The 16,027-nt window shown below is 31.7% G+C and overlaps 1 protein-coding gene across 1 annotated transcript in view; it reads right to left on the bottom strand.

Moving 5' to 3' along the window:
• LOC143196376 (uncharacterized) overlaps positions 1 to 16,027 on the bottom strand; it is a 63,456-nt gene that overhangs the window by 15,498 nt on the left and 31,931 nt on the right. The window contains exons 3-7 of the mRNA XM_076404039.1: positions 9,073 to 9,231; positions 8,903 to 9,015; positions 7,328 to 7,556; positions 4,481 to 4,973; positions 1,598 to 1,845 (exon numbers count right to left, since the gene is read on the bottom strand). Of these exons, the coding sequence (XP_076260154.1) occupies positions 1,598 to 1,845; positions 4,481 to 4,973; positions 7,328 to 7,556; positions 8,903 to 9,015; positions 9,073 to 9,231 (1,242 nt within the window). The remainder of the gene's footprint in view (positions 1 to 1,597; positions 1,846 to 4,480; positions 4,974 to 7,327; positions 7,557 to 8,902; positions 9,016 to 9,072; positions 9,232 to 16,027) is intronic.

The following is a 16,027-nucleotide window of genomic DNA, read 5'->3' as shown; positions in this document are numbered from 1 at the left end:
TCTAATATAAATAAAATAATTGAACAAAAATGTTACCAAATATAATTTATTTTAACATTATACTATATCTATAAACTACAGTTAATGATGCAGCCACAACAATTTATAGGTAAGAGTTAAAAACTCTTACCACTATTGCTTTCAAGAATTTTGCATTGGTCTGACAGCTTGTTATTATTCAAAACATTATTTTAACCCTTATTTTATTAAATTTTAAAATTTGATAAGTTTAAAAATGCCGAAAACAATAGATATTCAGGGATACAAATTGATAGCTGCTTTAATAGGTTATTTTGAAAAGGAACGAGATAATTGAGGCCCCCTTTTGCCAGTAAATTCCGTTAGAGAGGTAATTATTGATGATATTAAATAATATAATTTCCTACAATTTTATTGAAAATGTTTTTAGTGGATTGCTGCCATGCTAAATATTACTGTGGGTACTGTGAATAACATCGCTTACAAAATGAAGAATAATACGTTAGATTCACCCAAGACAACCTATCTACATACAAAGTGGGTGACGAATCTTGACCATCTTGATATTGGCTCTATAGAGATCCAATATACGAAATGTATAAGAACAGTAAGTACACAAACTATTTTATCGATATAAAGATAATTTAATAAAATTACTTTTAATTAATTTTAGAGAAAATTGTCTCTCTGGAAAGTATACATAAAAGAAATAGGGACATACAGCTTTTTGAGAGATGTAAGACATCCTTTCATACATTCTTACAGGGCATAGGGTTTAAGTAGTGTAAAGATGACCCTCGGAGTGGTTTAATGGAACTTACAGACATTACCTTAAAAATAATTCAACTAAAGGCATAAGATAATGTAAGAACCTTGAATATTTCAAAATGGTTCATTGTGGCACTCTTGGCAAGACAGTTACAAAAAATGTGTAAAGACAATGAAAATTAATGGAAAAAATTAACAGTTACAATAGCATTCAATTGGGTTTTGTTGGTCATTATATTCATTCATAATTAATTGCAGATATATTACTGGTTGAGAAGGATATTCCAATAAAAGCTGTTTTGATGTGTAGAAGGAAGCATTGTCAACCATAACACCTTCGGTTTGGATGAACTTGATAAGACATACAAAGGAAGTAATTGATAAATAGTGGAGTTGTGCACCGCGTCTCCGCTAACCTCCCCCCCCCTTTCCTGTCAGTGATTATATAGACCTTGCCAATAGTTGAATATTTTATTTATTAAGCTAAACTGATGTACAAGTATTAGTATTTTACTATATATGATTTGTTTGGTTAATTTTTTTAACAAGAATTTTAAACACTTTACATTACTGTGTAATAGTGAAATAGATCGATAAGATTACATTTGGTGGTTTTTCAGGTTTCAAAATTGTAATAAATTCAGTCATTTTCCAAAAATTGGGAGCGTGTTTTGATCGGAATACTACTTTAATTAAGTTTTCTAATTTCCTTTATTGCTGGATATTAATATGTAATGTATAACTTTTAGTCAATAAATACCTTTTTAAATAGAAAAAATGATCAGAATATATGCAAGAACCTGATATTTTGTATTTAGCAAATAGAAAAACATATATTAGCGAATTTTACCTGTTCCAGCGAAACTATATAATCGACGTTCTCTCCGTTTATCAGGTTTTCGTTCAACTTGCCCATCGCGGGATTTAAAATGTTGCCGTTCTCATCCAGATCGATAGGTTCCCAACGTTTTCGTTTTTTGATAGTGTTAAAATTGCTTTCCGAAGGATTAGCGTTGTTGTTGCTGTTACTGTTGCTGTTATCCATCACTAGTCCCTGGACCCTCTCGAAATCTGAATTTTGTCCCTCCGCGTTAGTTCCTGAACATTTCGAAATTTGAAAAAGGGGATTATTTTCAAAGATTCAAGTAGCTTTACGCGCTTGAGCGCCTATTGGAAATATTCGTGTGTATTGAAGATGAGATGGATTACATAGCAAGAGGGGTGGAGATTTTTTAGGCTTTAGAAAATTTGTATCGTGTCTCGTGCATTTTTGATCATAGTGTTACATTTTATGATTTACGATATTGAACATATTAACATTTTTAACTGAATGTTAATTAGTATTTTAAATGCTGAAATATCTTTTATAAATTGAAAGTTTAGTTGTTTCTTCAAGGAATTCCGTTTATTAATAGAATTATAAAATAGTTGGGTTCGATATTTTCATAATGTGTTATTAAAAAAAAAGAATTTTCTGTTTTATTCAAAATACTGTTCTAGCCACTGTCTTTTCCCATCTCTGTGGCAGCATATTTTTTTTTATTAATTACATCTTACATTCGGTATGCTTATTACAATTTTAATTAACAAATTAATTTATTACTACTGTTCTGTTGTACTTGCATTAATTTACAAGCAAGGCGTGTAGGATATTAATATATTAGTATTTAACATTGGTGGGGCAAAAGTTCCGCTGCCATTTTGATTTGACACTAAGGTAAGGCAATGATTCCGCTACCATTTTGATTGCGCGCCATATTGATTATGTCACGTTTAACTCAGTTTTGCTTTAACCATTTTGTTGTGTAAATGTCCAAATTTTATTCTGGATAAATATACACTACAGGAACGAGCAGAAATAGTGACAATATTTATTGGAAATAAACGTTCCACTATTACCAATTATATTCATATTATATTAATATAATCAATGATAGCGTGTCTCGTGCATTTTTGATCATACTGTTACATTTTATGATTTGCGATATTGAACATATTAACATTTTTAACTGAATGTTAATTAGTATTTGAACTGCTGAAATATCTTTTATAAATTGAAAGTTTAGTTGTTTCTTCAAGGAATTCTGTTTATTAATAGAATTATAAATTAGTTGGGTTCGTCATTTTCATAATGTGTTATGAAAAAAAAAAGAATTTTCTGTTTTATTTAACATACTGTTTTAGCCACTCTTTTTCCCATCTCTGTGGCAGCATATTTTAGTTATTTATTACATCTTACATTCGGTATGCTTATTACAATCTTAATTAACAAATCCATTTATTACTACTGTTCTGTTGTACTTGCATTAATATACAAGCAAGGCGTGTAGGATATTAATATATTAGTATTTAACATTGGTGGGGCAAAAGTTCCGCTGCCATTTTGATTTAACACTAAGGTAAGGCAAAGATTCCGCTACCATTTTCATTGCACGCCATCTTGGTTATGTCACATTTAACTCAGTTTTTCTTTAACCATTTTGTTGTGTAGATGTCCAAATTTTATTATGGATAAATATACACTACAGAAACGAGCAGAAATAGTGACAATATTTATTGAAAATAAACGCTCCATTATATTCATATTATATTAATATATTCAATGATAGCGGGACTCTTATCCCACTTAATATTTCCCATATTAGAATAAAAGTAATCTACTTAAGCTACTTTTGATTTTGTTAGTTTCATTGATATACAAATGTTAATTTTGAAAAAGAGCGGCTTGCAGGATCAAAGAACTCCCAAGGCAATGAATTATAAATCTTATTGGACGAAGACAAACTATGAGAGAACTTTCAGATAGCTTAGCACTTGATGAATGAACCGTTTCCAAATATTTATAGATGCGTTGTGAAAGATCTGAAATGAAGTAAAATTGAATGAATTTAACTAATGTTGTAAAGCTAATTGGAAGAAAATCACAATTATCAGTACATAATAAATTGCTATTATATAAGCAAATACTGAAACCTATATGGACATACGGAGTTCAATTATAGGGATGTTCTGCAAAGAGTAACATAAATAAAATACAAATTTTTCAGAACAAAGTCTTGAGAGGTATTGTGGGCTCACCCAAATACTATAGGACTGATTACCTACATTTAAACCTTCAGATCACACTTCAGTCAAGAAATCAAAAGAATTGCAAGGGGGCATGAGGAAAGACTCCATTCTCATGAGAATATTGAAGTATTGCAGCTTTTGGATACCACCAGAACAGGACACAGGCTCAAAAGAATCAAACTAGCTGATTTTGTGTAGTGTTGTGTAGTCAGGTGTATATAATAAAAAATACAGCAGTGACATGTGTAAACATTATTTCATCAGATACTGAGATAGGGCCGATGGGTCCTCCTAGTTATATATACCTAGATTTAAGTTATCATAAAGACAAATTGTAGGTTAGACGCAAACGACTAGTAACAATGTAATAATTACATAATAATAAGAGAGATAAATTTACGACCATGCCCCAGCAGGATTCGAACCCGCGGCTATCGCAACAGTAAGAGGACCGTCCTGTTACCATTACCACTGCCCCACCAAGTCGACTATTTTATTCATTAATTTATTGATTTATATATAAACTTGATGTCTGTCTCCGTCCCCTTTATATCGACACCGTACTGTTTTATAGTCGCGAAATATCGACATCCGTTAAACCGACAACAACAAAAAAAGAAAAGAAAATGGAGATAACATTTATGTTGTTAGAGATATGTCATACCTGGTTCCCCTTCTTTTGGATGCTCGTCCAGATCATATTGATTATTTAAAGCCGTGTCTATCGTTTTTTCCATATGATTATTGCTTTTGCCTTTATTGTTTTCCATTTTTTTCGATACGTTGTTTACGGCGCGCGATGCCCCGCTCGTTTTGTCGTTCTGCGACTGGTACGTGTCCAGATTGTTGGCGGCATACGGCTGGGGATTAAGCATTGCATTACTGGATATGGGATTAATCGGCACCGCCGGATTTTTGTTCTGGTCAGCGTTCGAATCAATCGAGGGTATGTAGCTGAAATCGTTTGGCGATAGGGGTGTGGTATTGGGTTGCTGTATGATGTTAATCATGGTTTGGACGCGACCGAGGCCTCCGTTAGACGAGAAGGACCTGGTGGAGGCGCAATCGGTACCGTCGGTACCTGTTTTAATGTTGAGTATGACGGATTTCGGACCATTCTCGTTCTCGTCAATTTTTTTGATTACTCTTCCGTCGCTCTGTAGAAATGAGACAAGCATTTTACATTATACGAATTAATCAGCAAGACTGATTTATTAGTTTAACTTAATTCATGGATTTGTTAGTTGTTGGAATCAATTCGTAGCGTTTTGTTATAAAAATTAGTTTATTTAAAACGATTAATTCTTGATATCACTTGATTCAGAATATTACATAAAATGAATGAGAGGAAAAAATACGACAGCTAATCTTACAAACATTAAAAAATGACAGATTAAAAATTGAATTGTGGAATAAATAAGTAAAGAATCATTGATGATCAATGAATTTTTTTATAAAAATGTAGGTAAAGAAACTATTCTTTTTTCAAATAAGACAACTTTTTTATTAAATTTATTGTTTTTCAATATATATTTTAGGTGAAAAACATGTATAAAAGTTATAAATAATGAAAATATGCAGATAAAGTGAAACTAACTCTATACCTTATCTAAATCGAACACATGTTTCTATTAACACAAATTACTATTAATTAGTAAATTGGTCAATATTTGAAAACCATTGATAAATATTGAAGTATCTGTGGATTAATGAAACAAAATATGTATTTGCATGAGACCTTATCAATTATTTTAGTTATATACTTTTTACCAAATCTGTCCACGTTAATTTTGCATTGCGGCGAAATAATAAAAATTTAATTATATCACTCAATAGATCGGATCAATCCTCGGAATCCATCTTGATGGTAGATTAAATTGGAAACATCATGTTAGACAAAAAGCAAAACACATTAGAACCAAAGTAAAACAACTATACTGGTTAGTCGGAGGATACTCTCAACTTGATCTAAAATCAAAAATATTCATTTATATGACAATTATAAAGCCAATTTGGACCAATGGGGTGCAAATATGTGGTTGCACTAAAAATTCAAATCAACTAGTCATCCAACTCTGTCAACCAATTGCACGATGACCTGGAAATAAAATGGATTTGCGAAATTATCTAAGATTTCGCTTTTAAACACAAAAGAAGAATACTAAATCACATTAACGTGGAAGCAATACAACTGCTGGACAGCGCGCAGGATGTCAGGAAATTGAAGTGGACCAAACCATACGAACTTATATAAAGTGTATACCTTTAGTGTAACCTATAGCTATAAGTTATTATAATTTTGTTATTGAGGAATACATACTGATGTATTTTCTCGTGTTCGTCGTGCTTGTGAATTAATTCAAATACAAATGAAAAGTAGTAACAAATTAATTTATAATTAAGATATTACTAAGCGTATCTAATAAAGATGTTATAAAAATACTTTATGATTATAAAAATTATTGGTTTAATATTGCATGTATATAGTTGTAACATTAAGTTAATTAAAAAAATATAGTCTGTTTAAAGTTATTTTGTACTAACTACACTTAATTGTACAGTCACAATAGTTTATAGGTTAGAGTTATAATCACTATTGCTTTCAAGAATTTGTATATGTCTGACAACTGTACGACTTTGACAGGCTCATTCATTTACGTCGTTCGAACTAACCAGACAGCGTTGTGTCTCTTTTTAACTAGAATAAAATGAGAACGAAAATATTGTCTGACTCCAAAATTAATTTACAAATGCGGCAGGTAATACATTAAACATCTTGATGACGTATGTACAAAAAACTTAAAATAGATTATATATACTTATTTTTGATGTTCTGATTCTATAATTGTTGTTGCAGTTTGTAAAATAATCTTACTCATTATACTTTCGTTATAATTAAAATAGATTTAATTAACTGCAATTTAAAAATGTTTCTTGGGTGTTAGTTCTTCGGTTTGTACGTATTTTAATATACAGAGAGATTAGGTTATTGTAATTAATATTATATATCAAATATATTTTTGATTTATATTGAAAATATTGTCGAAACATGTTTTAATAATATTAACATATCATTTTTGAGTTATTCTCTTGAGTGTATTATGAGACAAACATGACTAATTTTCGTCAAATTTGAAGCTAAAGTTCTAAAAATCTTAAGGGTCAGAGAATGTGTCCCGGAAGTGTTAGGGGATTAAAAGAAGGACCTATTGTGCGCAATGGGGACCATTTTGAAAGGGATTTGTGGAACCAAGCTTATTTAATAATTTGACCGATATTTTTAATAAAGTATAAATTATTGTTATTTACTCTCTTACCAAATAATATATCCTTAATAACAGCTGTTTTACAATATATTTTGCTAAAGCAAACAACAGGAGTGTTGCATTACCTATACTATATTTTGTAAAACACTAAGAGTTAATTCCAACATTTAGTACTAACTATAAACAAACATCATCATTCATATTTACGTTTTATGTTAAGAGGAGAATATTCTTTCGTTATTTACCTTTATACTGATTTCAATTTCTCGCTTCTTCTTTATATCGCTAATTTTCTGTTGGGATTTATCATCATTCCTCTCGTACGTCGATTCTGCCTGATATTTGTTCTTGTCGTTTAGGGAGTTTCTAATGCCGGGTCTGTTGATTACTCCCGCGGAACTTTTATGGTCCACATTTAGGTCTAATTCTCTTCTGAGTCGTATAGGACTGTGTAAGTATTTGCTATATTTGAAGCTGGAACAGAATTATCCGGATAAATATTATACACCGCGCAAAGTGTTAATGTTTATTATCTAAGGTACTGTTAGTTTAAATTAAATTATGAGTATTTTTAGTCAAATTATTAGGACCGGTTGCTTTTGAACAAATATTCTTCTTAATTGTACTATAACTTTTTTAATAATTTGGAGCAAATGCTCGTAAAACTTCTGTGGTTATTTATAAAATAACATGTTATTGGTTTATATTATTGGAAGAAAATAATATTTGGTTATCGAGAAAGTTTGCTAATTATATAATGTGCTTTTAAGATACTAAAATTATTAGTAGTTAGGTACGAGAGTCGTTTAAAATTCATTGGAGATCTTATGAATTGTTTAGAAGCAAAAATACGTTCAACTTCTCCCATTGACAATAAAATGGTGATAAAAATTCATTTGAAACGAGCGGGGGAAAATTCTGTTAAGATATCCGATAATGGTTCAAGAAATAATATTAAAATAAAACTTAAACTATTCGTTGTGTTACAATAGTGATAAAAATACATGGAAATTGTTGAAGTGGTGTGAAAAGTAGTATCTAACAATTTGTAATATAGCCTAAAAATTATTTCAAAGGATTTATAAAAGACAGTGTTATTGTGTATTAAATCGCATTGGTTACATTTCTAACTAACTTCATGTTTAGAGCTCACTTTTCACCTTTCAGTATGTGTCATTTCGTCGAAGTGTAAACAAACATTTTTTTCCTTGTATTGAAAATGTTTAGAATATTTAGATATTGTATTAAATTAATAATTCTTTAGTAATAATAATTAAATTGTTGTGTTATTCTTGGTGGTTGAACATACATTGGTTTTAAAATATGAAAGAACAAGGGTAAGTGCAGAATGTAAGGTTAACTTTTTAAAAGTTATAAAATAGTAGTCAATTCGTTAATGAAGTTTGTCTATCAAGAATAGTAGCAAAAATTGTAGTAACTGGTAATAATTAGACATTTATTATAAACATTATATAATTTAGTAATTATTTAAATTTTATTTTATAGGTAAGATGTGGCTAATCAATATGTAAATTAATATATGGTGTTCTTATAAAAATAGAAAGGCATATAGAAATTATTTTAATATTTCATTTTATTCAATACTTTTAATAAACATCTTCAGATCTCAATAAAATATATTGTTTAAACACGAGCAAAATTGCTTATATTAAAAAGTAAAACCTAATTATAGAGCTTTGTAAGAATTAATTAAGAATTTTTTAAATAAAATGTGTTATTTCCAAAATTATATTATTACCATTATTATTTAGCCTCTTATTTTTTCGTTAACATATTTTTAAAATATTCTATCTTCTTACCCCTTTTTTGTTGTAGCTGCAGGTGTATTCTTATTGTTGAGATTTCCACCTTCTTCTTTGTTAATGTTATGAAGTAAATTAATTTCGTTTTGTAAGTCATTCAAATTTTCATTCTGCAATTTTAATATACTCGATTTTTACGAAAAACTGAATATACGACACAAACATACGTTATCTTCCACAAGTATATTATTTTCAGAGAACTTTTTTTCATTTCTCTTCCGTTGTGTTACAACATTTCTGATAAAAGCAAAATCCTTTTTGTGGTTCTGGACTTCAAGAAGGAAGTCGTTCAGTTCTGGTGGTAGATTGGACTTGGGTCTGAAAAGCTGGAAACAGAACATATAGGTATACCATAAATATTAGGCGTATAAAAATATTTTGTTCTTTTTTAAAGATAAAGTGAGAACTAATTATATATGTGATAATAATAATGTTACTATTGTTCGGCAATTGTTATTAGTTTATGTTATGTAAATGTTATTTATTGGCTCCAGGAATCTATTTTAATTCATTAGTGAATCATGCACTATTTTGACTTCTATAACTTATTAAATAAAACAGCCAATGAACGTCACCAAATTTTTAGGATACCAGCAAATGTTTTTTTATTATTTAATTAATATATTGTTACTAGTCGTTTTAGTTTAACCTACAATTTGTCTTTATGATAACTTAAATCTAGGTATATTACTAGGGGGACCCATGGGCCCTATCTCAGTCTCAGGTGAAATAATGTTTATATATGTCACTGCTGAATTTTTTTAATATATGCCCCTCACTACACAACACTACACAAGATCAGATGGTTTGATTCTTTTGAGTCTGTGTCCTGTTCTGGTGGTATCCAATAGTTATAATATTTCAAAAGCCGTGTGAGAATGGAGTCTTTCCTCATGTCCCCTTGCAATTCTCTTGATTTATTGATTGAATGTGGGTATCTGAAGGTCTCGATTTATATAATTAGTCCTTTAGTATTTGGGTGCACCCACAATACCTCTCAGGACTTTGTTCTGAAAAATTTGTATTACATTTATGTTACCCTTTGCAGAACATCCCCATAATTGAACTCCGTATGTCCATATAGGTTTCAATATTTGCTTATATAATAGCAATTTATTATGTACTGATAATTGTGATTTTCTTCCATTTAGCCAGTACATTCTCCTATATTTATATCTCCTATATATATATCCTATATTTCAATTCCAGTTCTGTTCTTTTCTTCTTTATATGTTCCTTCCAGCGAAGTTTTGTATCGAGATTCATTCCGAGATATTTAGCGTTGTTGCTATATGGAATATTAGTATTATTGTCTCCATATAATCGCAGTATCATCAGCAAATGTAGTTATCGTAATATTTTCCGTTTGCGGTATATCACAAGTGTAGAGTAGATAAAGCATTGGTCCCAGTACACTTCCTTATGATACACCTGCTTTAGATTCTTTTATTTTACAGTAAGCTTCTTCTTGTTTGACTCTAAACATTCTGGTTGTAATGTATGATTTTAATAGTTCGGTGTGTTATTTTGGTAGCATTTTCTGTGGTTTATAAATAAGGCCTTCATGCCAAATCTTATCGAAAGCTTGTGTTACATCTAAAATATAGCTGAGCATACTTTTTTTCGTAGGCTTTTTCAATAACATCTGTTATTCTGTGGGCCTGGTCAATTGTTGAGTCCTTGATTATAAACCCAAACTGGTGTGTTGGTATTAGGTTTTTTCTCTCTATGATCGGTTTTATTCTTTTCAGCAGGAGCTTTTCAAAAACCTTAGATATTACTGGCAGCAGTGATGTAGGTCTATAGGCTTTTATTTTGTTTGGTGATTTTCCAGGTTTTGGGATCATTATAATTTCCGCTATCTTCCAAATGCCTGAAACATATTTTAATCTAAAAGCTGATATTGTCAGCACATGGTAATGTTGCCGCATTAACTTATTATTACTGTTTTGAACAATCTTGTAGACAATTGACAACAGAATCCACCAGTACCAATAGAAATCGAATTTTATGGACTGATTCGGTTACAGATTTCGATGTATTCTATCTCTTTTTAACTAGGATAAAATGAAAAGTTCTAATCCACTCCGAGCAGGATATTGGACGTCATCTATAATGTGAATTGCAATTTTCATTGGAAGAACTATAGATACTTTTTTTAAATATATTTTAAAGTCTCCTTTTACCAACTATGGGTTTATCTGGACTGGGCCTAAAGTTAAACGTGGGCTCCTAACCACGGTCCTCAGCATTAAGCCTACCGACTGGCGAGTGACCAACTTTAGAAATCATCCCAGAAGACATCCGGTCTTACCCAGCCTTGTTACTGGCGAGACTGGGATCATTTTCCTTGTCGGATTTTACACTCTTGCCTAGAACATTCACAAATTTTAAACAATCACAAATATAAATTTATGACCATGTCCCAGAAATATTCAAACCCGCGGCTATCGCAACAGTAGGGGGACCGGCCCATTGCCTTTACCACTGCGCCACCAAGCCGGCTACTTAATATTTTGATTTGTAAACCTAATATTAAAATAAGAAAGCGATTTCAGTCATTTTAAAACATCATAAACATTTAAAAATACCTACTCCCTACTAATCTAATAAAAAAGATATGCGTGCAATAACATAAAGCTTGTGCCTTTTGGAAAAAGGGGTATAGCGGACCGTCCTGGTACATCATAAGACCTTTTTTATGTCAATAAAAACCTCTTTAATTTTATTGACGGTGCGGTAGAAACGAAGTGTATAGTGCCGCTGGGGTGAGGGAGCTCTTTCGTTTAGGCTTTTTAAAATTTCAGGCCGCCATTAAAAGCCCTGCCGCGTATTTCATTGATCCGGTTTGGTTACCGTTCTATGCTATTTTCAGATAACGTTGCTATTTTGTTTACGATAAGTGTAGCTGGCCGGAGATAATCGCGCGTCGGTCACAAAGTGGTTTCGGAGAGGAATTTGTACTCGCAATGCCTGTCTTAAATGTGTTTTTTAGGGAAGAAATGATATTTGAAAAAACGCTGTCATTTTAATTTCACCAGGAACAATTTGGTTTTTTCATCAATGAAACTGTATATATAGTCAGCTCAGAGTTTTTTTATACACACGCCATCTAAATTTATGACTTCAAAACGTCAAATGTGGCCATATCAACTCTGACTTTAATTTTTTATGCCCTTGACCTATAACAAAATTCTAATTTAAATAAAATAATGAAACAAAAATGTTATCAAATATAATTAATTTTAACATTATAATATATCTAAAAACTACAATTAATTATACAGCGACAATCGTTTTTAGGTTAAATTTATAATCTCTTGTTACTATTGTTTTCAAGAATTTTGCATATGTTTGACTACTGGACGACTTTGACCGGCTGGTTCAGTTACATGTTCGAACTTATCAAACAGCATTGTGTCTCTTTTTAACTAGAATAAAATGGGAAGGAAAATATTGTCTGGTTCAGAAACAAATTTACAAATTGCGACAGGAAATACATTAAACATCTTGATGACGTATGTACAAAAAAACTTTGAATGGACTATAGGTTCATAATAGCTCGGTGAATGGAGGCTGGATGAAACCAAATACGAAATGATGGCTATATAATGTTTATATTATTCCTTGATTAGTTTATATAATTATTTGTTACTTAATAAGGAATAATAATTATTGTTCGTGTAATATGATGATTTAGTAACACTTATTTTGTAGATTGCCATGGAATAAGGAATATTCATGTTGAATAGTATGAAACTAGAACTTATTTAAAGGTTATAGTAAAGGTAAGAAATTATAACAAACACATTTTATACGTTTAAATAATTTCTGAGATATCAATTTCTGATATCGCGAATATATGAAAAGATTAATGAAAAGCTATAAGGTGCCTAAGGGAGATGCCATGGATTCTTAAAATAAATTAAATATAACATGTAATTAATAAGTGATTGAAATAAATTAATAACATAAGATTTGAAGCATTGTGATTTATTATTTCTGCAGAATCATTATCTGCAGTAACACCTTCTGTTTGGACACCACACACTTCTGTTTGGATGAACTTTTTTTGTTGTGGACCTATGGCCCAATGCTGAAAGTTGCCAATACAGGGTGATAAGAGCAGAAAGAACTAAAGATGAGTATATTATTAATAACGTTGGGAAATATCGACTGAAAACAGTCGAAACAGTCGATAGCCGCAAAACAGTCGAAACAGTCGATAGCCGTACAGCAGAAAGCCGTCTTAAATTGATGGTGTAACATGCGACTTTGTAACGAACTCTTGATGACATGCATTGGCCGTTTTATTGGAAGTACTATAGATTAGGTTATTTATCACTACATATCGCCGATTAAAATGCTTGAAAGCACCTAATACCATATCTATAGATATGCAAACACTTTGGATATTTCGAGGGAGAAATAGCAGACATATTTTTATACGCCATAAGACCTTGTTATGCCAATAAAAGGCCCCTTTAATTTTATTGGCGATTCGGTAAAGAGGAAGCGCGGAATAAAACACAGAGGAGGGAACACTTTTTCGCTTAAGCTCTTTAAAAATTTAATCCGCCATTAGAAGCGTTGCGTATTTCATTGAACCCGCCGACTGGACGTCGGCTCCATCCACTCCGTTACCATTTTATGGAATATTTAGATAAAGTTGCAATTTGGTTTACGGTAAGTGCAGAACGTCAGTGATAATCCTTGTACTTTAATCGATATATGTGTATCGGAGACATATACGGGGTGGATTATTCGCTGGTTTCTTTTTGATAAAATAATTAGAACAAATATCAGTAAATATTTTGGTTGATTTTTTATTCAAGGGCAAGTATATATTACCCTACAGAAAATCGGAGAAAAAAGGAAACGGCGAGAAATCTGGCAATAAGCAAGAACAAAATAAAACAAGAAAAAATACAACAAAAGAGCTTAAACTGCTAATTAATAGTGTCATAACAAATCCAAGAAATACAAAAATATTTAGCAAACTTAATTATTCTCTCTGGAAAATGACAAGATCGATCTCGAGAAATAAAAAAGGCTACAGCAACACAATATACCCATTAAGGATAGCCTGGGCCTGGAATGACAATAAAAGCAGATGTTTTTTCTAAAGATTTAAAAAGCGCATTTATTTTACTCCCGCACCATATATCTGTAGATGAAGAAAACAATTTAACTAACTTTCTTAACACTCCATTCCAAATGGACTTACGATACGGATTTCATCTAATAATTGGAAGGATTTTACAAGAGCAACCAGAAAATTGCTTCAAGTTAATAAGTTTTATATTTAATACAATATTAGGTCTAAACTACTTGCCTAGCATTTGGAAAGTGGCCCAAATCATTACGATTCTCAAACCAGAGAAAAAGTCGGAAGACGTTTCTTCCTGTCGTCTTTAAGCTTGTTATCTGTGTTACTCAAGGTTTCCGAGAAACTGTACATCAAGACTCTCAAAGAAATCACAGAAGAAAAACATATGATGCCAGAATATCAATTTGGTTTCCACAACAAACACGGAATAATAGAGCAAGTTCACAGATTGGTCACAAAACATCCAAGGATTACAAGAATATTTAGAAAACCTAACACCATCTAACACTAACTAACGCAACTAACAAAGTAGATCAAAAGAACCCAACAACACAATCCAGCCTTTAAGCATAACAGGTCAACTAAAAAGTCTCCGGCCTGCGATAGTAAAACACATTTTTGGGCATAATTAGTTTTTTTTATTCAAATTAATTCCCTTTAAGGGTGATACACTGATTATAGCGACCCTCCAACTTTTCGATACTATTTTTGTAGTACGATTTGCCCCTTGCTTCAAAATAGGCCTCAGTTTCGGTGATCACCTCTTCATTCGACGAAAATTTCTTCACAGCAAGCTTAGAGCAAGAGTCACTGGGGGCCAAATGTGGAGAATGCGGTGGATGAGGAAGCAATTTGAAGCCCAATTTATGGATTTTTGCCATTGTTTTCACTGACTTTTGACTGACATGGTGCATTGTCTGCTTCACCAAATTTTCATTTTCTTCAAATGCGGCCGTTTTTCGGCGATTTAGGCCTTCAAACGGTTTAATAACGCTATGTAATAGTCGCTGTTGATGATCCTTCCTTTTTCGAGGTAGTCAACGAAAATTATTCCATGCGCATCCCAAAATACAGACGCCATAACTTTGCCAGCCGACTGTTGCGTTTTCCCACGCTTTGGAGCGGGTTCATCGTGTGCAGACCACTCGGATAACTGTCGATTGAACTTGGGAGTGAAATGATGGAGCCATGTTTCATCCATTGTCACAGATCGATGCAAAAACTCGGGTTTATTAGACTTGATCACCTTCAAACACTGCTCCGAATCATCAGCTCGTTGTTATTCATACCAAAATATTCGTAAATGATATGATGTACATGTTCAGTTGATATCTTTAAAGTGTCTGCTAAATCATTCAAATTAAATTTATGGTTATTCAAAATCATTTTGTGGATTTTTTAATGTTTTCGTCGATATCAACCTCTTTTGGGCTTCCACTGCGTTCACAGTCTTCGGCGCTTATTTCACCACGTTTAAACTTAGCATACCAATCCTTGATGGTTGATTTTCGTGGGATAGTATCCGGAAACTTGGCATCAAACCAAGTTTTTGCTTCAACTGTATTTTTTCCCTTTAAAAAGCAATATTTTTAAGCAATTTTTTTATCAATTTTTTCCACAATAACAAAAGTTGCTTTACTCAAAATGCTATAACTGACAAGCTATAACACAAACAAGCATATGGATTTGATACTAGTAGCGCTATCTATGTGTCAGGCCGGTAACGTTTCAATTGATCGGTTAGTGATAATACCTGAACCTGGAGTGACAAAAAGAACAGATAATATTTTTAAACATCTAAAAAGCGCATTTAATCCATTCCCGCGAATAATATCTGTAGACGAAGAAAATAATTTAACTGACTTTCCCAACACTCCATTTTAAATGGACTTACCATACGAAAAATGTACTCTTATGGAAGTAAAACGGACAATAATGAATGCAATTAATGTTAAAAAGTCTTCCGGATTTCATCTAATAACTGCAAGAATTTTGCAAGAATTGTCAGAAAA

This window comes from Rhynchophorus ferrugineus, unplaced genomic scaffold (assembly GCF_030347505.1).
Source record: "Rhynchophorus ferrugineus isolate W39M unplaced genomic scaffold, kcgeb_rfMv2 rfM4, whole genome shotgun sequence".
In the NCBI taxonomy this organism is placed as follows: domain Eukaryota; kingdom Metazoa; phylum Arthropoda; class Insecta; order Coleoptera; family Curculionidae; genus Rhynchophorus; species Rhynchophorus ferrugineus.
This window is presented reverse-complemented; position numbering and strand designations above follow the sequence as displayed.